Source organism: Trachinotus anak, unplaced genomic scaffold (assembly GCF_046630095.1).
Source record: "Trachinotus anak isolate AG129_WGS33_773 ecotype Australia unplaced genomic scaffold, CSIRO_AGI_Tana_v1 ptg000025l, whole genome shotgun sequence".
Taxonomy (NCBI): domain Eukaryota; kingdom Metazoa; phylum Chordata; class Actinopteri; order Carangiformes; family Carangidae; genus Trachinotus; species Trachinotus anak.
In genome coordinates, this window is record NW_027273876.1 from 11,554,841 (window position 1) to 11,576,159 (window position 21,319).

The following is a 21,319-nucleotide window of genomic DNA, read 5'->3' on the forward strand; positions in this document are numbered from 1 at the left end:
TCTGCAGAGAGAAATTAAAAGTAAAATCAGTAGAAGCACACACTCACTTATGTTAAGGGTGACATGTTCAAACACACACTTAAGTGGTACCAGCAAGTGATCTCATGTGCCCCTATATGAGACCCTAACCCTTGACTACTATAATGTCATTTCTTTCTCAGTTTAATGTGTTTTGATTTGTCAGTGACCAGACTGTATAAAGGTTATATAAAATCTTAGCATTGGCAGACATTTAACATTTTCTTATTGCCTGCGAGTCATCTGGAAAGTGGCTCCATGGTGAATAAACAGTGTCTGCGCATGTGTTTAAATAAATGTTTGAAATAAACTGCCCTGTAGATTGGTGTTGGTAAGACGAACAAGTGAAGCCTGAAACATGGGTAGTTCTGAAGCTGATGCAATGTAACTAAGGATTAAGGTTATCTTTTGAAGGGTTTGATAAACAAGTTCATCCCCTGTTGTTAAGAAGTGCATGTTATGTTTCAATTTGGTTTAGGACTGGATTTTTAGATATTAGAAGAATAGTGGGTTTTAGCCCTAAGTGGTACATTAACGTTAACTGTGACCTTACAAGGAGTGTCTGCAAGTATACGTACTTATATATAGTATATACAAAATATACAGTAGATTCAATCTAAATATAGACATAAACATAAGTAATACATTATGATGCTGTGCCCTTTAGACATAGGATGGTGTGTTTTGAGATCTGTTCATTAAGGCTCCCTCTGGACTCTGCATGTCTGTGTTTATCAAACCCTCTGCTTTGTTCATATCAGCATTCTTAAAGAGTATCTGTCCCAGGACCTCAGGCTCCAAAGCATAATGCAACAGAGAAAGCTGTTCTAATGTAATGCCCCTTTTCATGTGACAGTAAAGCAAAGTCAGAGTGTTTACCCCAAACATTAAGACTGGGCGAGAAATATCTCCTGAAACATTTAGAAGCATCGTATAGAAGTCTGATGTTGTGTCTTTAAGAGCACAAACTCATTTTAATTTCACCTGAGTGCTGCATACACTGGATGGTAAATCGCGAGGTAATGCTTTGATATTTTATATGTCATCTCTTCACCGTTAAATATATCGAATTAATTATCCTTCAGACTCCTGCTCAGACCTCGCTGTGCTTGCAGCTGTCAGTCTGGGTTTGTCTGCTGCAGGTTTCGAGCAACATTGTCGTCGAGTGGAGTTGCCAACCAGCCTTGGACACTCAACAGTTGGCAGATTCCACTGGCTGTAAACCAGACACTGAGTCAGAGCCTTGTTGGCCAGCCTCCTTATAGCAGCTGCACACATCTGGGCAGGGATACACATTGCAGACATGACTGTGTGGAGTCAGGGAATCCTTGTCGAACAGTGGTTGCACTGTGGTCTTGAGTCCACTTTTTCCCCCCCCTCACCACCTCACCACCTCAAACCAAACCCCCTCAGCATAGGAGTTCAGTGAATCCAGCTTCAGCTGTCTCGTTACATTACCTGACACAGTTTGGCATTGTATTAATTAATGTCATTTGTGTCTTTAAAATAGTTTTGCTACATAGCTTGGTTTTATACTGATTGTTCAGGCGCACAACGCAGCAGATGTCAGTCAGGAGGTAGAGAAGGAACTGTCAAAGAGAGACACTGACTGTGATTATCTTCAGTCTCCTTGAAAACTGCCCTGACAATGTGTGCACACCACTGTCTGGGCACCTGGGTAGCTCCTTCTTTTGTCTGTTCTGTTAAGATTTGTAAGTAAATACATAAACTGCCTGTGGCTTTTAGGTGTAATGATCTTTTCACCCCTCAAAACTTTCCACTCAGCACAGCTGTCAGCCACTGGGACTACGAAGCTGTAAATCATGAAGGGATCATCATTGCCTTAAATTTCATGGCAATCCGTCCAGTAGTTCATGGGGTCACAGAAGTTTTTAGCATTCATCCGCAGGGAACCATGAATGTCTGAACCAAATTTCATGTCAATCCATCCAACAAATGTTGGGATATGTCAGTCTGGATCGAAGTAGTCAGCTGACATTGCCGTCCTTAAAGCCACGCTGCTAGCTTAACTAAAAAAGGGTCAGACGTGATTGTGCACGCTGTGATTTAAAACTAATTATGAAATTGGCAAGACTGTAAAGTCAACATCACATCACATCTACAGTTATGTCAGTTATTCTACGTATTTCCTTTGTCTGGTAGTTGACACATTTTAGTAACGACAGCCTGCATAAACAACCCTTTATTCAAAAATGAGTTTTTGGCCCATCATTTTTCCTTTAAATTAAAGCTTCAACTGCTGAAATATTTTTAAGACATAAGAAGCTGAAGGACCGGAGATGAAACAAAAGCCACATTTATAACCATGTGGTGAAAAGTTAGATAGATGGTTTGTCAGTGGCAGCAGAGGTGGTGAGTTAGTTTGTTGAGAAGCCAAGTATGTGAGAGGTCTGGGTGGGCTGGGGAGTGGGATTCTCACCTCTCCTTGACCCCATAAGAAGAGGATTTGGACTTTAGGTGAGGAATCTATGTAAAAGGTGAGATATCTTTTCTCTTTTTACCTGCTTTTTTCTTTAAATACACAAGGGACCACTTTTATCCACTAACGGTGTGTGTGTGTGTGTGTGTGTATGGGCTGGGACCATGGAGACGTTATGGGCTCAAAGCGCGAACAGAAGATGAAGCTCACTCACAGTTTCCATCATGTTATCCTTTTTAAATGGCAAGTAACGTCATCACTGTCATAAAGCCCATTCACGAGCAAGACGAGTCCAGACAGGTTGTATATTGAGCTCACTGTACAATACATATCCAGTCACACATGCTATAATGAGTTTTATGTATTAGTTTAAGTCTAAAGAAATATTTACCAAAGTGCCAGTAAAAACTGTCCTTAAAACTAAATATTAGGCTAAAGGGCTTATGTGTGTTGTTCTGTCACTGTGGAGGAGTCATTTGGATGATTTATTATCCTGGTATTTATGTTTATCCTAACCAGTCTGCCGTATATGTCTTTCCATGGCTGACTGCTCATATTATCCATTTAAAGTTGTTTTGGTGCTTTACACTGTGTTTTGAGTGACGCCTGTCATCTTCTACACCCGATATTTGACTTGACTACAGCTCATTTAAATATTTCAAAGCGCACTCACTCTCCAGGGGAACACATTTGTTTATGCTTTGCAGCACTGCATGACATTAGCATTACACCTTGAGGCCAAAATACTGCACAGATGAATCCACTGTATGGATATATACAGTAAGGTAATTGTCAGTGTGTGGTTTTATAGTCCGCACACGCTATTTGAAACAATGACAATGGTCACAAATCAGTGCAAAACAACTGCTCTCCTTTATGCAGCTTGTGTGATGCACCAGTTCATCAGTCACTGTCCAATCTGGTGAGCTCCCTCTCTTTGCTCCTCTATCTCTCTCTTAAGTGTTAATGTGCTTTAAGTGCCTAATTATTCAGTTAGTGTGTGTACACCTCGGGTGTCTCTCCTGACAAGAGGGGGGAGGATGTGGAAACCAGGAGCATCTACAGGATGAGGTGGTGAGAGGAGGGGCACCTCAGACCAGAGTGTATATTAGACCCTCATATTCAGGGTACCTTGCCCAATCTAGAACATCTGCTTCATCCTCCTCATCCTCCCGCTGGGTCCAAACACATTTTGGGCTTTTTCCCTCCAGGTCCACTATGTTGGGACAACTACTGCTCCAGGGTGCGGTGATCCTTTGGCTGGTGCAGACAGCATACACAGGTGGTGAGTGTCTGAAGTGCAGAGATGAAGGCCCCCGCTGTGTGAAACAATGTGATTAGCTCAGTGGTCAGATTGGATCGTCTTGATGTTTTGTATTGGATTTTAAATTCTTTTGTGTGGGGTGTATTAGGTTAAATTCCCAAGTGTATGAAATGTCTCCATGACTGAGGCTGTGAATCAGTAATGTCAGTTTGAAACAATTAAAGAAAATGGAACATAAAGGTGACAAAAACATTGGAAAGTTTAGACAGAAATAGGATAATTCAAATAGACGTCTAAACTCACTCGTCACAGTTATTATTCCAGAAGAAATTCAGCCGTTTAGTTTATTGTTTCTGGGACCTATGACCATGTAGCTTGCACAGAGGAACCGCTCTGCGTCTCTGTGCGTCAGTCATGATGTAAAAAAGGTCTCAGAGTTAGCACATGTGAGTGACACACTGCATCTCGTTATTTCTCCTCTTGCTGGGATTATGACAGACATCCCTGACATTGTTTTTAGTGCATCGTCTCCTCTTAAAGGTAAAATCTGTCGCTGGAGTTAGTGTCATTACAGCATCAGTGAGGAAATCTTTAGTATAGTGCTCATCTTTCTCACATCCACTGTGTTTAATTGCAGCATTTGTATCAGTTATGTACCAGTCAGTACATGGGGCTTTTGCATATCCGGAATGTATTTTGTCTCAGTGAGTGATGGCTTCGCACATATTACTTTTCGATCGGTTCAAAATGAAACAAGAATGGATTTGCCCTCTTCAAACACCATCTACTCTATTACTGGAACCGAATTATGCAAAATTTAGGCCAGAATTGAAGATACTGTTGATTTGAAAAGAAATCACCAAGAAAAGTGATTAAACATCTCCTTAAATTGTTATTTTTTCTTAAAATACAAACTATGCATACATATATGTATTTCTATATTCTGCATATTGTTGGTTTTCTTTCATTCTTTTAAGACTGTGTTTAAATACTGCCACCCTCCATGCTCCAGTCTTGTGCAGTGAAACAGTACAACCTGCTGATGAGATGAAGGAGAGACAAATGTCTTTCTGATGGTCGGGTTTGCCTGTCAAATTTCAAACGATCATGTTAAACTGAAATCTTAGCAACGCGAGCTGTATAGCTCTTCCGTGTGGCTGGCCCTCTACCACCGCGTATTCTGTTCTCTCTTTAACCAGCGGTCTCAGTTTGTGAAATCAAAGGCAGCTTGGCTTCGGTGGCAGCAGCAGCCTAAATTTAACATCTCTCTGTGAGAAGGGAAGAGAATGGTTTTACTGCTTGTACACAGTCACTCCACTGACAGTCTTCCTGAAAATGTTCGTCAGACTCCTGACTCACTGCCAAACTAAATTCAATAAAAGTGAATGTGTAATTCTAATTTAGGGACCGTATGAAAATGACTGGGCTTAGCAGGGGGACTGAACTTTATGTTTAACTTTTTTAAAACGCAAACCCTCGACTTCGAAAAAAATAAATAAATAAAAGAAGGCAAAGCAGAAAGAATTGTAAGATGTTATACACCAGTTTAAACCTCAATATGTGAATTGGATAAATTTCACTCAAGCAACCAATGTCCACACATTAGAATTGGAAAAACAACTTAAACCTTAATATTAATTCCACTTCATTTTTGGATAAAGAGCATCAAAACGAACTGTGAGAACTGTTACTGAATGAAGTGAAACTTTTCTTCTCTTGCAGAATAAAATAATTGTATATTTCTTAACAGTTCAAGGACTGTATGAAAGTTTTTGTGTGAGGTGAGGAGGGGCTGAACATCATGATTAATCCTTTAAGGCAAGACCCTCCACCGAGTTATTAGGAGCTTTAAGTGTAGCGTTAAAATTAAAATTAAGATTAGGTGTGTGAGTTAAAGTCACACATGGCCAGAGTCAGCATGTCTCATCTAATTTCATTGATTAGCAGAACAATTAGTTAAATTTGTACCATATTGCATTGACCTGATGGTAGTTTTGCATTAAATATGTTGTGTCTAAGGTTATGGCGCCGCTTCTGGAGTACTGAACGGACAGGGGCCACAGTTTAACGGTAAATCCATCACGTTCTTTACACTTACACACTTTCTGTCATTATGAAACATTAAAATTATTGCAATTGTGGAATTCTGGTGCAAGCCAAAGCTTTAGTGTGATATCTGTGATGTTTTTTTTTTTTTCAGGAAGGAAACCCCAAAATGGTGGAGGTATTGGAAGAATGCTGATGCCATCAAAAGGTAAATTAATAGCAAATATCTCCAGCCATTGTGTTCCTAAGAATTCAAGATTTTATTATTATTATTATTATTATTATTATTATTATTTATAATATTTTCTTAGGTGTGGGTCAGGCAATGGGTGCACAAAATGGATATGGTGGATACCCAACAAAAGGAGTAGGTCAGTGATTACTGAATATAAATATTACTTGAAAATGGTCGGTTGATCTTATTTGAGAATGTATGGTAATTTTCCTGTTGCACTCAGGTCATGGGCCAGCAGCAAATGGAGTGAAATCTAATGGTAAATCTGTTTTCACATCACCATTGTGCAAATTTAGTACATTATCATTCTATTACAATTTTTCTTACCACATATATAATCTGATTAAGGATATGGGCCAGCAGCTGGTATGACCAATGGAGGAGGGACGAAAGGTAGATTCACCATGTACCTGGATTCACTCTATTCATACAAATCATCAGTTCAAATATGGTGAACATTTTGGTTCTGATTTTAATTCTCATTTTTTTTAGGCTATGGAGCAGCAGCTGGTGTGACAAAAGGACAAGGTGGAAAACCGCAGGGTCAGTATTCTGATATGACTCCACCTTAGCTCATAGAAAAAAAAGAAACAAACATTTTGAAGTGACTGACATTTTTGCCGCCATCATGTGAGTATGAAGCATGACACTGGCACATGAGACACTCCTGTGAGTTGACACGATGGTCGATGGTGGTCAATAAGGGTGTTTGTGCACTTTTGGGGACCAAACCCTAAAGTGGTATCATATTACATTATATGTGCTTTCTGCATCACTTCAGGGGTGGAGCGAGGGGAATTTTTCAACCAACAGATGTCAGCAAAAGCTACATTTTCAGCCTGTGTTTCATCACTAAGGAAGCGCTCCACCAATGGGCTTCAAAACTAGATGTAAAAAGTTGATTGTTAATCATTTAAATTCATTTAGTTGCAGTTACACCCAACTGTGAAAAGTTTCAGAGCTGACAAAATGACCCCAGAAACATCCCAAATATTTCTGAATGTACTTGATTACACTGCTTCTGGTGAAGCTCCACAGCTTCAGGAGAGAGAGGCATAACCATGTTTTTGTGATGGTTGTGGTTAGTGTGGGGGATATAGTGAGTGTACAGACAGACAGCAGTAGAGCAGAATCTGCTGCAGGAGTGGTTTGAGAAGTTTTGTATTTGTTTGCTTTCTTTTATGGTCAAAAAGCAGCAATCAATCATCCAGAATACCCTTCAACTTTGCCACTGAGCTCTGTATATTATTCTGAAAAACCCATCTGCACTGTTTGCACTGATGTGGTGGTGTTTAAAATGTGTCGCTGTTTTTCCATTAACCTTTCTATCTCATGCTTTGTGTTTCTAATCTAGGAGGAAATCCAGGAGTTTTACCCAGTGGAAGTGGAGCTAAATCAAATGGTAGATACCATATATTGAATTCATCTCTCCACATTTACACTTTGCACTTTCCTAGGTAGCAATAATTAAAATGCATCTTGGTGATTCAATATTATTACATCATTCTGGGATTTTTGTTGCAGGATATGGCGTTCAGGCCGGCCCAACCAATGGACAACGATTGAAAGGCAATGGTATGACACTGAGGACACATGCACACTCTCACACCCATAACGCTGAGCGACAACACTGTACGATTTAAATGGTCTTTATGTTGCAGGCTATGGTGCTCAAGCTGGTGGATACGGTGGACAAGGAACTAAAGGTAATGGTATTTCTGATGATGATGTACGAGATCATATTTTGGTTGGGTTAGATAGATGATATCATGATTTCTATGCTATGAAACTTATTTTAAGTGAACTTCATGTTCTTGGAAATACAGTTGAAAAGTATGTCACACTCAAACTGACATACATTAACTACTAATGCTTAAAATGCTGGGGTCAATATATGGAATATTGGGTGCTAAACATTAGTTGTGATCATTAGAGAAACTATGACCCATGATGCTAAGATGAGTCTCTTGGTGTTTGTCTCCCTCATTGGCTGTTAGGTTATGGTGCTGCAGCTGGTGTTCTGGGTGGGAGCGGACCTAAACCCAATGGTGAGTGACTACTGATAATGGTGTGTGTTCAATAACAAATCATAATGTCAATTTATGGGAAAACAACAGCCCTTTCATTTATTTGCTTCACATGTAATATTATATACATTTTACATAAGAGAAACTTGCTTTTAGTGCTGCAAACCAACAATTTATATTTTATCATAAAGTAGAAAGTATTTTTTATTATTCATATATGACTCACTGGTATAGACCCCAAGGTAATGTCTCAACATGACAAGCAACACAAAAACATCTTGAGGAATTAGTTTAATAAAATAATTTTGAATATGTACAAAAGTGATTTTTAATTTTTTAACCAGTTATGGCCAATTGAGGCATGTATTGGAAGTTCTGCTTTTTATTGTTAAAGCTGATGAGCAGAGAGTGTTGTATCTATTTGCAGGTAATGGCGCTGCAGCTGCTGCACATAATGGACTCGCAACAAAAGGCAACGGTAGGACAGCTCCTACAGCATTTTGATACAGTGTCTATGTTTATTGATTCAATGTTAATAATACAATATATGATGAATGCATACAAGCATACACAAACACAAACACACACAAACACACATGTACTTTGTGAGAATTTAGTAAAATCACAGCCAGAATCCAACATTAACATGATAACATTTCATTCAGTTCATTAGTTACGCTACAGCATCAAAAAGAAAAAAGACATAGATTTGATTTTGTAGTGTCAGCAACATATTCTCATCCTAGATCTGAGTATGTGGCTAAAACCAGTGGCAAAGTCTCCAAAAACCAAACTTTAAAACTCACATTAAGATAGATAGATAAGTAAATAAATAAATGTGAATGGTATCACATCTTTGAATATAATAATTGTTCTTTAGGTCAAGGAGCTGCAGGTGGCCCATCCAGTGGCAATGGGGCGAGGCCAAATGGTGAGATGTGTAAAGTGGTTAGGTGGGAGTGGGCAGGCTGATGCTTTTTGAGTATTTGAGACATGAAAACACGTTCTTCTGTTTTATTTTATGTAACTTAAGCGTGTCTGTGTATTCAAAAGGACATGGAAGTAAACCCATGAAGGGATATGGCCGACCACCTTACGGGGCAGGTAATTCATCTTCTGCCACTTTCTTGTTCAGGAAATCAAAACATTCACTTTGAAACAAGATTTATTCTACATGTCCTTGATTTAAGGTCCAGGTGTGGGGATGGGAACCCCCAGACATCTCGGAGTACCTCAGGTTGCCAGGAACCAAGGGAAAGGTGAGTGAAGGCCATGGCACAGAACAGAGGTCCCCTCCTGATACACCAGTAACAATGTCTTTATTTGTTCCCTCAGCATATGGCAGTAATGGTTATAATGGTTATGGAGCTCAGCCCATGGGAGGTGAGTCATACACCAGTCAGTCCATGTTGATTTCACTTATGGGATACCATGATGAATTAATCATAAGTGCTACTTGTTGATATATATGTGTATACTGTATTTAGGATATAATGGTGGTTATGGCCATGCTGGTTTGGGTCTGGGACCTCAGTACGGAAATGGAGGAATGAAGGGGCCAAAGCAAGGTAGGAATATTCTTGCTGTTTAGTGAAATTACATATCTCCCATTTTGATTTTCATATTTCTAGATTCCCTGGACTCATTTAATAATATTAAAATTTCAGGTTACAGTGGTGGAGCTGGGGTGCCAAATGGACAAGGTACAAAAACCAATGGTAATTTTATAAATATAAGATAATACAATATGTCACATGCAGTGAAAAATTGATGGCAACTATTACAAGCATCTAAAATCACTGTGTTCTAAAATGCAAAGGTTATGCAGGAGCCAGAGCCTCTAATGGAAATGGAGCCATGTTAAATGGTGGGTGAATATACAAGAAAGTTGTTGTTATTACATTTACAGTACAGAACAGATCAATATTATTCTCTCTACTGACTGTTAAGGTTATGGATACCCGAATGGTGGAGCTACCAAGCCAGCAAAAGCAGGTAAGTGAATGGTCACAGTCACACGGATGGAATTATTTTTGGGTGTTCATACATATTACATTTCTTTAAGATGAGATTCTTAAAGAGCTATGGACATGTCTTCTTAATTTATGGTTTTTAAAGAATATTACAGCAGACTCCATCTCTTGCATCAATCGGTTACATCATTTTGAGGGAAGTGTTACAAAACACTTGGATTAAAAAACAAAAACATGATTTTGTGAAACAACAAATGACTTTAGAGTTAGCTATCAGAGTTGTATCTATAGGTCTCTTTGCCTGAAGCACGGATTAAGTTGTAAGCATAATTACTGATTTAACTGTACTCTTACTATTTAGGTTATGGCAACTTTCCAAATGGGTACGGCACCAAACCCAATGGTGAGACTATACGTTCTTATTTTCAAAAGTTTTTTATCAATGTTTTCTTTCAAAGACATCTCAATCAGATTATAAATTCATGAATACCGTACAGGATATGGAGCCACCAGAGGAGCAATGAGACCGCAACCAGGTACTACTTGTATTTTAAACAAACTTTAGTTGTAAATACGATGTCAAGATTAGATCTTTTTGTAATGATTTATTTGCTCTCAAGGTTATGGAAATGGAGCTGTTCCCAGTGGATATGGACGTAAACCCAATGGTAATATATCATATTTAGTGTCACAAACATTCATCTTGTATAAAAAAAATGTTGGTGGTTCAGTGTGATGGTATGTTTATGTAAGGTATGTTTATGGAGCTGCAGCTGGAGCTGGTGTTCCCAGTGGATATGCAGCCAAACCCAATGGTACATCCTGTTAATATGCAGTAATACATAGTTTTACTATTATTATATCTGGAAGATTTTAAATGCCAACATTTAAAACAAAACAAAGAAATTTAGTGAAATATAATTCACATTGCTGTAAGTATTTCATTGTCATGAATTTTGTTATAACCAAATTAAATGGTTAGGAATGATGCTGCTCTTGGTGAATATGGAGGTAAACTCAATGTTAAGCTCCAGCTTTCCAAATTTATTTGAAATTCAAGAATTATGAGAGTTATTCATTGGCTCTGAACCCCATCTGTCAGAGTTAATTTAGTGAGACTATTGTGATGGTCAGTTTATCTCTACCCTGTCACTGTCATCACTTTGTGACATTTATAAACCGTCGATTGCAGGATACGGTGGACCAAGCAGAGGCTCTAACCCACAAACTACCAAAGGAGTTGGAGCAGTGTCACCCAGTGAAGGGGCTAAAACACTTGGCAATGGTAAGAATTCTTACTATAACATAATATAATAAGTATTTTTCAATCTTTTAAATTATGCACTTAGTGGGTTTCCATTAAAATTAGGTTTGGATTTCACTTTCACATCTCTGTTTGGTTCTCAGGTTATGGTGGGATGCCAAATGGGAAGGCTACAAAGGGTGGTGCAGTTGCTTCCAATGGAATGGGCCTCAAAGGTGGAGCTCTCTCTCCTGCGCAGCCAAGCGCAATGCCACAGGAGGGTGTTGCATCTCAACAAGCAATAACTCAAGGTGCAGCACTTGCTGTCCCTGAGCCAACCAGGGGTATCCTTGTTATGGTAACACAGGAGAAATATCAAAAGCTGCCTTTTCCTGTGCCACAAGGAAAAAGCTACAAGCAGACACCGTTAATCCCTCAGGCTACACCAGAACCAGCACCAGCGCTGCCTCAAGGCAATGATGAAAAGCTTGCACTTCAACCCACGCCTGCACCCATGGGCCCGCAGGGCAAGGGTCCAAAGGCAGCCACATCTGGACCTGCACTAGTGGTTCCCCAGAGTAACCCAGCACCAGAGCCAGCAGCAGTCTTTCCTCAAGGCAAGTACCCTAAACCTGAATCTGTACGGTGCTTTGTAGCAGGACAATCCCCTCAGATCTGTGGCAACACATTTTAAAATTTGTTCGCAGGTATACGCACCTTTCTTTTGCTCTTACTGAGTATCAGTATACTCTGTGTGTGGCTTGCATTGCTCAATGTGCTTTGCAGTGTTGTAATAATATAACATTGAAATAAAGTAGCAGAATCTCACTGTACTAGTTTATTTTAAGGTTTAAATTAATTACAGCACATTTCCTGGCAGTGGTTGTTCATAGCAATGCTGCCAAATTTAGCTTTGTGCTCATTGAGAACTGAACCACTGTGCACATCTGAGGGATGATTTTTTTAAATTTTATTTATTAATAGCGAAAGAAATATATTGTAAGAAGGCCCAATTCATTGATGAAAACAGATACCATAACTGCATATTTTGGGAATCTCTGGAAAATTACAAGTGCACACTGGTGCTGATGACTGTAGACTGTCACTTTTCAACCACTTGCGTTCCTCTCTCTGTGTTTTCAGTGCAACAATTTCAAGTAGCCTCTCAATTAGTTTGCCATGTGTTAGTTTAATGTTTTATAATATGTTGCTTTTGAACTTGTTAGTTTCACTGCAACACAAACTGTAAATGCAGCTGAGCTAAAAAACTGAGTCTAAGAAGACATTTCATGTGAAGGATATTTGTGAATTCTGTGTTTATTAATGTATGGGGTCACGAGCTGTAAAAATTTGCAAACCTTTCGCAAAATAATATGTAAGTAAATGATGTGATAAATGGCCTCTAGGTTATGTGACTGGAAGTGCTGTGCCTGAGCAAAAAGGTGCAGAGGCAGATGTTCTGTTTGGGGTAGACAGCACCGGTGAGGGAGATGCTGCCCCTGAAAGCACCAAACCTCTGAAAACCAAAGCTGTTCCTGAGACAGTGGCAGCTAAAAGTGCAGGGAGCATCACTCCTGAAGAGACACTAAATGTGGGCGTGCCTGAGGTTGCACCTCAAGAAGCAAACATCAAGAGTCAGCCGGAAGCAGGACCTGTCAAAGGCCTCCCTGCAGGGGAAACTGGGGATGCTGGTAAACTAAATCTTGATATGGGTTTGTTCACTAGTGTTGGACTGCATGTGTAAGTGTTGACTGAATCCTGTGTTTGTCCTAACTCTCAGTCTGTTGGTGTATTGTGGGCTTTATGATTTCTCCGTCTTACAGGATTCATCAGACTGCAAGATCTGTGTTGTTTTAATGGCTAGAATTCAGTCTAACTTGCCTGTAATTCTTTGGCAATTTAAATTGCATCTAAAAAATATTTATGAATATCATTCAATCAACAACATTATGGTATGTTTAAAAAAAAAAAAAAAAATACTACAGGTTTAATGTTATGCATGGATGGAAAAATTCCAACTTAAGAGTGAATCCTAGCCAGTGCTCATGGTTGGCTGTTTTAGTTCAACAGATTTTTGTGTAATTACAATTCATGTATGTTTTTGTGTTGCATGCTTTCTCGGTGCTGTCTCAGCAAATTACCAATAACTTGTGTTGATATGTGTTTATCTCTGATGTTTTCTTGTTGAAACCCTCACCCATCTTTGTTATGTACAACATGTTTCTTTGAAAGCGACGTTTTCGGTAATGCGCTCATTTGGCTTTCTTACTGAGAGGTAGATAAGAAGAACATACCACTGTCAAATCTATCAATTTAAGATAAAGGAAAGAGTAAACTGTTAGCCTAGCTTGGTATGAAGACTAGAAACTGTGGCCTGTTAAACCACAATTTGCTATGCTAAGCTAAGCTAATTGACTGTGGCCTTACATTTGACAGGTGTGGGAATGGTATTGGTCTTCTCATCTAACTCTCAGCAAGAAAGCGAATAAGTACATTTCCCAAAATGTCAAACTATATATATATATTTTTGTTTTCAGCAGGTTGAGAATTAACCAATTCACAATATGTCCAGTTCTAATCTATAAGTGTGAAGTGTGTTACTTTGTTGTGTGTTCCTTGTGATATTTTTACATTTTGTTAATGTCTAATAATCCTAATGAATTTCAGTTGGTGCATGAGCTATACTGTATTTTAGGTATAACCTACTGATTTAAGATTACAATCTTTACTTAATGATAATACAAGTGTAAAAACGTTTACGGAGATATAATAGATGGACCATTTCTAGCTAGGCCCTGACATTTTATACTCTCCTTCTGCCTTTTAGTGAATGGAGGAGGAGCTTCAGTCTCCAAGGGACAGGGAACTAAACCAGCCAAACCTGGTAAATATTTGTCTACTGTCTTGGAATAATAAGCACTATAGAAAGCTGAAATCATGTCCCACTTCCAGGGAGCTGTCATATATATCAATTATAACAATAATAGCATTTGCTAGTGGTTTCACTCTGTCCAAACCCAAAATTAGGGTAAGATTACAATATCACAGAGTCTACTTGTTTGGTGGCCAATTGCTTGGCTGTATGTGCATCTCTGCATGTTTGTTTTGCCCTGAATTTTTTAACTGTATTTGTAACACATGTTTACATGGTTGTCCTAGACTGTGGACCATCTGGAGTACCAAATGGACAATGGATGAAAATACCAAGACCAGGTAAACTGACAGTTTTACATTTTAATACTGGTGATGTGTGTGGCTTTTGACAGCCATACGCCACAATGGCTCCTGAGCTGTAGCTTCAATGATCTCAACATGCTTACATGCTAAAATGTGTATTTCTACTTTCACTACACGTACAATGCATTTTAAAAGAATTAGGACAGATTTTAAGTGGTTTGCTGAAAGACTGATGGCAGTAAAACTTCACACTAACCCTTAATCCAAGCTGAGAAACACATACTGTATTTGCATGGTCACTGCCTTGAGTATTAAACACAGAGTCAAAGTAGATAATAACAACTCAATGTACACATTGTTTTCTCTTTGTCCTTTTAAGGCTATAATGCAGGTGCTGGACCATCCACTGGCGCAAAAACAAAAGGTACTTGTACACTCAGTTCATGGCATAACACAGTTTATTTTGCATAGATACATTTATATTATTTATTTATGATTCTTTATGATTCTCTAATGTTCTGAGGTTATGGAGCAGGAGCTGGTGTTCCAAACAGATACGGTGCTAAGCCCAATGGTAAATCTACTCCATCCTTCATTCTTAATATTAATGTGCATGAAATCCTCGCAATGGAATATTTTGCTGATGTATAATAAAACATATTACAGGATTCATCATTATATAAATGCAAAAAGGACTGTAGGCCTTAAACAGTGATACTGTGCCATTGTTTAGGTTATGGTGCTGGTGCAGGGGGATATTCAAATGGAGGAGGAGCTAAAGCAAACAAACCAGGTATGGAACCTGATCAAAAAAGAAAATAATAATAATAATTTGCATGATTTGTATGAAATGCATAAACTTTTGAAAATGAAATGTGTCCTATTCCGTTTCACTAAACAACTTCAGAACATACTGCTGAGACATTTGGATGAGGTCTAGTGTGTTTTTTACATGATGATCTCTGCTTCAGACCAAGAAATATTTGGTTTTCTTAGTGACACATTTAAGAGACATGTCAACCATGAAACATCAACAAGATCAATCGCAGATCATTTCTTCAGTTTCACCTCATCACACTGCCATACCATGATGCAGTGGCATTATTAATGGCCTTTGAGATGAGGGCAAGAACTAAGCATTGAAATGCAAAAAGTAAAATAAGAGATTTCTTGAAGTGACCTGGTCATTATTTATTTATATAACTCTATTTTTATTTTCTATTTTTACTGTACTTCTTCCTGATTACCTTTCCATGGTATAAACTTGAAGGTGAAGACCTTGTGTGTTTGCATGCTTTGTTAATCCAAAGGTTATGGAGCAGGAGGCTACACTGTCCCTGGACTCAGCAATGGATATGGAGCCGGTAATATTAACTGTCAATATGAACATACAGTAAAGATTGTGCTGTGACATTTTCTTGGTCGTTCACTTCCAATGTAATTTAAATGTGGTACCTTTTGTTTTAAATATGCAGGTAGATATCCTTATGCAGGGAACACTAAGCAGCCTGGTGAGTGTTTTTATTTTTCTCAGTTGAGAGAATTTCATCCTGTTAAGGCACCAAAATAATTATAACTACACATGTGGGATTTATTTTGATAATTGTTCTTCTCTCAGGTTACGGACAAGGAGCACACCTTGGAGCTGGATATGGAAATGGAAACTCATATGGAGGTGAGCTTTCAAACAAATGCACTATAAATTGGCTTTTTAGAGTTTTACTGAAATTTTGCCATTTCTCTCAGGAAATGCAGGTGTGGCTGAAGCAAGCAAATCCAAATCAGGTAGGTCTCTATGTTCACTTTAATATTGTTACAGAATCCATAAATTATATAACTTCCTATGAGTGTATGAATTGGTAGATGACATATTTCCATATAACATGTGTTATTGACCTCACCCTTAGTCTAGGTCTTGTGCACTGAGGTAGTATATGATGTCTTTTTTGCAGGGTATGGAAATGGAAATGGCTACAGTGCTGGTGTACAGCCTGACTATGCAAGTAAGTCGTGTTATATAATAATTAAGTCAGAAAATCTGTTTTTCTTTGAATCGCAGTGAAAGTTAAAGTTTCTGCTTTCCGCAGGTCTTGGCCAGGGTGTACCCACTGCTGATGCCAAATCAGGTATGATATAGCTGGACAGTGAAGATTCATTTCAAGAGAAATCTAACGTAAGGGTGCAGAAAATTAGATCAACAGGATGTGGATTGTGAAACAGTGATAATAATCCATGCTTATGCAATTTGCTTCTGATTCTACAGGTGGTGCCAGGCAGATTCCTTACAATGGAGCTCCAGTGGTTCCTGCTGGACTAGATGGTAAGACCATGCCATCAGATAAAAAGCATGTGGGACCTGTAAGTTTTTAGTGGGCAGAATAATCCACAGTGTAATTTACAGCTGAAAAAAAACTTCCTTGCAAAGTATAAAACTATTATTAATGTTGTGTTACTGATTGTGTTGGTTGTGCAAAAATAGACCTAAGTGAAAAAGGAATAAATGAATCATAGATTTTGAGTGCTGTTCCTCAGGCAGCATTGAATCATGTCAGTCTATTTTTGAGCATCTAAAGCGCTGATGAAATTCTACCAGTGTGTTTGCATGCACTTAAATCACCTGATTATTTTCTACTTTCAGCAGTAAGGTGACTTCAGAAACATCTTGGTCTCAAAATGCATATAAGCATATTCATCTCAACATGTAAAAATGACCAGATGTGATACACTTATTTTCCCTGTGTACTTGTGCAGGAATCAGTCAGTTTGAGCCCCAGTCTGCTGGCCTTGGTCCAAATGGGAAATTGGGCAGCATGTATGGTGGTATGTATAACGCAACACAATCAAATCTTTATTCACATAATAAAACGTGTGAGAAAGTGGGGAAAGGCTCTCATTTTAGAACTCAAGAAACATTTCCTTTATTAAAAGCAACGCAAATTATTCCACTGTTATAGGAATGGGTGGCTTGCCTTTTGGTGGTCAGACACTTGGAATGGATGCAAAGACGTCAAACGCCAAGTATGGTGAGTCCTTCTTGGTCATATTCTCTCACTCCACTAACAGTGAAGCTTGGAAAGGAGAAGTGGCTTTGTAAGTTTATAGCTAATAAAATTCTGCCTCACCTTGATGGTCTGAAATATTAAATCCTTCAGGCCAGTTCCTTTCTCATTATTCATTTGCCAACCAACTGATTACTTTCTCACTCTGATTCAGGCATTGGTGGTTTGCAGTTTGGTGGACAGCCTCTCGGCACAGGAGCTAATGGTGCAGGAAAGCACGGTATGTCTGCGTTACTGTTGCACGGTTTGGCTTATTTCGTGTGTGTTTGATGCAGCAAAGTGTCGACTTTTAAGTGTCTCTCCTGCCCATTAAGAGTAAATACAAGCACATCCAGTGTGTCCAGTAAACTCTTTGTCTCACTTCTATCTAGGATATGGCGGAGGACCATATGTGCCTGCAGGTGATGGGAAATCAGCTGGAAAATATGGTGAGAATCATATGTCTTGAGCAGCCACGATGGCAAAAAGTTAACTGCATTACAAAATAATGTGCTGTAACATGAGGAGTTTTTTATGTGTTTGTGCATGCTGGCATCATGCTCTGTATACTGCGCTACAGAGGCCTTGACTATCTTGAAATATTAATCATGATATTAATTCAAAACTTTCAGGTGGTCTTGGTGCTGGCATGGGAGGGGATCCTGCGCCATATGGTCAGTGTGCATCGTTTTTGCTGTGCTAATACTTTCATCTTCACTACAGCAGCCACTGAAGGAATCAGACAGTGATAGGCTGATGCCATTAAATACGCAATGATCATTTATACTGTTTTCCCTCCATCTCCGCTCAGGATATGGTGGGTTCCCCAATGGTGGGCAACTTCTCGGTCTTGGCAGTAATGGAAATACAGCCGGCAAATACGGTGAATAGTTAGCTAAGTTGTCTGCTGTTGGGATTTACTCGCGTCGCACACAAAAAGTTCCCCCCATTAACCTTTATTAATTCTCTTTTGTTCCTGTCTCCTCTCTTCCTCTGAAGGTTATGGAAGAATGCCATTTGAAGCTCAACCAGCTGGACTGAGCCCTGAAGCCAAATCTACTGGCAATTATGGTAGAAAGCGAGCGGCTGGCTAACTTAACTTTATGAACTTTTGTACAGATTTAACGAACAAGATACAAAATGTAGATGAGTGAGCTTTAGAGATGCTGGTAGGCAGCTTTCGTTGACCTCGTACAGAACTAGGATAGCTGTTTCCCTCTGTTTCCAGTCTTTATGCTAAGCTAAGTTAGTTCACTGGTTTTGCAGAGTGACATACTCAAGCCAGTGCCTACCGCACTTACAAAAACATTTGTTATTATTATCATTAAATGTTTTTATTAAATTGCATTTCTTTTCCCAGGTCTGCCTGGGTCACAATATCAGCCTGAACCTCTCGGACTTGGACATAACGGAAAATTAACAAGCAAATATGGTGAGATTCGGCAAACACAACGTCTACCTTCTATCTGCCGTTTGTTCATTTAACTGTAACTTGTCATCTATGTGTCTGTTTCCTGCTAAGGCGGCAGTGAAGTTCCTTACGCACCACAAGCTCTTGGTTTTGGCGGTGAAGCAAAATCTTTTGGGAAATTTGGTACATCCTTTTATGTGTTTTTGTTTTTTCTCTTCTTGTCATGTCATTTTTTTTCCTCTGCAGTTTTAACCTGTTTGCTTCATGATTTTAACCTCTTTGCAGGGAACCAGGGAGCGTACCAGTCACAGCCCCTTGAATCTGCCTCTGAGGGCAGATCTGCTGGAGAATATGGTATTTCGTCATTATGGGTAACCTGTCAGGTTAGAAGTGTGCAAACAAATTGTACATTTAACTCCTTTTTTTGCTTCAAACAGATACAGCTGCTTTACCTTACGAGTCCCTGCCTCTTGAGCCAGATTCAGCTGGAAAACCTTATGGTGCGTCAGGGAACGAGGTTTCTTTTTCGGAGATTCACAGCCCAAATAGGCTGTAGACCCCAGTCTCATCTAATCTGTTCTTCTTCCGATCTCTTAGTGAAAGGAGAGCTACCGACTCCAGCTGTTGCAGTTGAAGGCGAGAGGATGTCCATTGATAGATATGGTAAGTATAGTGTGTATTTCTGCATGGTTGTCCATTGATTTCAGTTTAATATTTAGCTGCTTTTGTCACTTTCAGAAAATGTGGGCTACATAAATGGACATGTGCAGCCTGAAGGTAAAACTACATACACTAGTTTCATCCCAACATTTTCGCTGCATTGAAATCTTTTACATCGCTCACGTATTTGTCCCTCTATCATGTCTACCTATTTACCTCTTCTCCATAGTTGTTGCATTTCCTGCAGCCCCAACTCCCAGCCCCACCTTGGCCTACCCCTCAGTCCCACCCTATCTGCCTGTAGAGTCCTTCACACCTGATGTGGTGCCTGGAGTGGGTGTTGAAGATCTGCCCGATCCCGCGGGCACCGCCAGCCACGGCCTTGATTCTGCACCCGCCACAGAGACGCAGGGTGTGGTTGAGGTGCCTGAGCAACCTGATGACCTGCAACAGCAGCAGCTGCCTCGTCAGATACACATTCAACAGCATCTCAAGCTGCATTTTCACCCACAAGGCAAGTCTTAGGGAGCCAAAAGCACTGCTAGACAGACCATCCGTAGGTAAGGTGGAAGGTAGAAGCCGAGGAAGATGAAAGAGAGGGTGAACAATTCAGGAATAGTTGCATTTATCTTCTCATCTAACCCTCAGCAAAAAAAAAAAAAAAGCTAAATGAATTTTCTAAAAAGTTGAACAATTTTCTCTTCAAATGTGTCAAAGTTCAACAGGAAACATTAGAAATAAACACTTAAACACTTAAACTTTGTAATAAAATGTAATGATAAAAATATTTTAAAATGTTGTATTGTTTCTGTTCTTTGTCTCCAGGAGCAAAGAATGGCAAATATGATTTGAATGGCTTCTTTGGGAATAGTGGCTATCAAGGTAAGAACAGACTCAAACTAAAAAACTTCAGTTTGCTGACTGACATATTTTCCTCGTCCATCCAACTCATCTTTGAACTGTATTCTTTTCTCCACACAGGTTAACCGTGCTGACAACGACGAAAGTATAACCTCTTTTTCTGCCATTGTATATTATTTTTAATTGTTTCCTATATTGTATATTGTTTGAATTTGCTCCTGCCTGTCAAATAGTCCTGGTAGTCATATTTTTGTGTTTGCTTGTAAGTCTAGAGGTAAAACAACATTTAAGCATTTTGAGTCGTTAAGTTTTAGTGTGAATCTTTATATATTCTGCGTTACATTTTTGTTCTGCACTTACACTTCACTGTACATGTTGAAAAAATGGAGTTTGACTGCTGCACATTTTCAGTGATTTCACTGAATCTGTCAGTTTTGCCTGGATGTTCTGAACTTAAAATATTTCTATAAATCCTAATTCAGTCTAATTTATTTTGCACGGGAAAGGTTTTTTTTTACTACTTGTGCCAAGTATCTGTTTATTATTGTACAGTATTTGATTGAATAAAACCATCAAAGAATCCAAACAGTGAAAGTGTGTTTCTCCACATTCATTATGTTACAGAAAAGCTAAAACACAACCCATTCAATACATTTAAATGTACATTATAAGGAATTACCAGAGTCATTAAGAAAAATAACCACCTCTTAAAGTGTTGTAATCCCCAGATCACCCTGGCAGCAGCGCAGTTGTAAACCGGTGTGGGTAATAGGAGAACGAGTACAATAGCAGAATACGATTAGGGAAATACAGAATGTATCTATGTTCTCTATGAAGTTGAGGTGTGTATGTGCGTGTGTTTGTGTGTGTGTGCGTATGAGTTATGAGCTGCGACAAGGAGCAGCTGTGGCATTGCACGTGGCTTT

General features: G+C 39.1%; 1 protein-coding gene across 1 annotated transcript; it reads left to right on the forward strand.

Annotated features, from left to right (window-relative positions):
- Positions 1-3,617: 3,617 nt before the first annotated feature.
- cmn (calymmin) lies at positions 3,618-20,984 on the forward strand. Its single transcript, XM_071461990.1, has 53 exons — positions 3,618-3,743; positions 5,742-5,792; positions 5,923-5,976; positions 6,080-6,139; positions 6,227-6,262; positions 6,352-6,396; positions 6,496-6,546; positions 7,358-7,405; positions 7,528-7,578; positions 7,665-7,709; positions 8,001-8,051; positions 8,458-8,508; positions 8,911-8,961; positions 9,084-9,134; positions 9,221-9,289; positions 9,366-9,413; positions 9,518-9,598; positions 9,698-9,733; positions 9,850-9,897; positions 9,981-10,025; positions 10,365-10,406; positions 10,501-10,539; positions 10,624-10,671; positions 11,196-11,288; positions 11,411-11,863; positions 14,074-14,130; positions 14,406-14,459; positions 14,803-14,847; positions 14,947-14,997; positions 15,157-15,216; positions 15,734-15,787; positions 15,899-15,934; positions 16,042-16,098; positions 16,170-16,208; positions 16,376-16,426; positions 16,511-16,549; positions 16,687-16,743; positions 17,175-17,243; positions 17,378-17,446; positions 17,637-17,702; positions 17,854-17,910; positions 18,094-18,135; positions 18,273-18,344; positions 18,461-18,532; positions 18,822-18,893; positions 18,984-19,055; positions 19,158-19,226; positions 19,310-19,372; positions 19,470-19,535; positions 19,611-19,649; positions 19,762-20,046; positions 20,358-20,414; positions 20,514-20,984. The coding sequence occupies exons 1-53, from the start codon at positions 3,677-3,679 to the stop codon at positions 20,516-20,518; spliced, it is 3,489 nt and encodes a 1,162-aa protein (XP_071318091.1). The 5' UTR covers positions 3,618-3,676; the 3' UTR covers positions 20,519-20,984.
- The last annotated feature ends 335 nt before the right edge of the window (positions 20,985-21,319 follow it).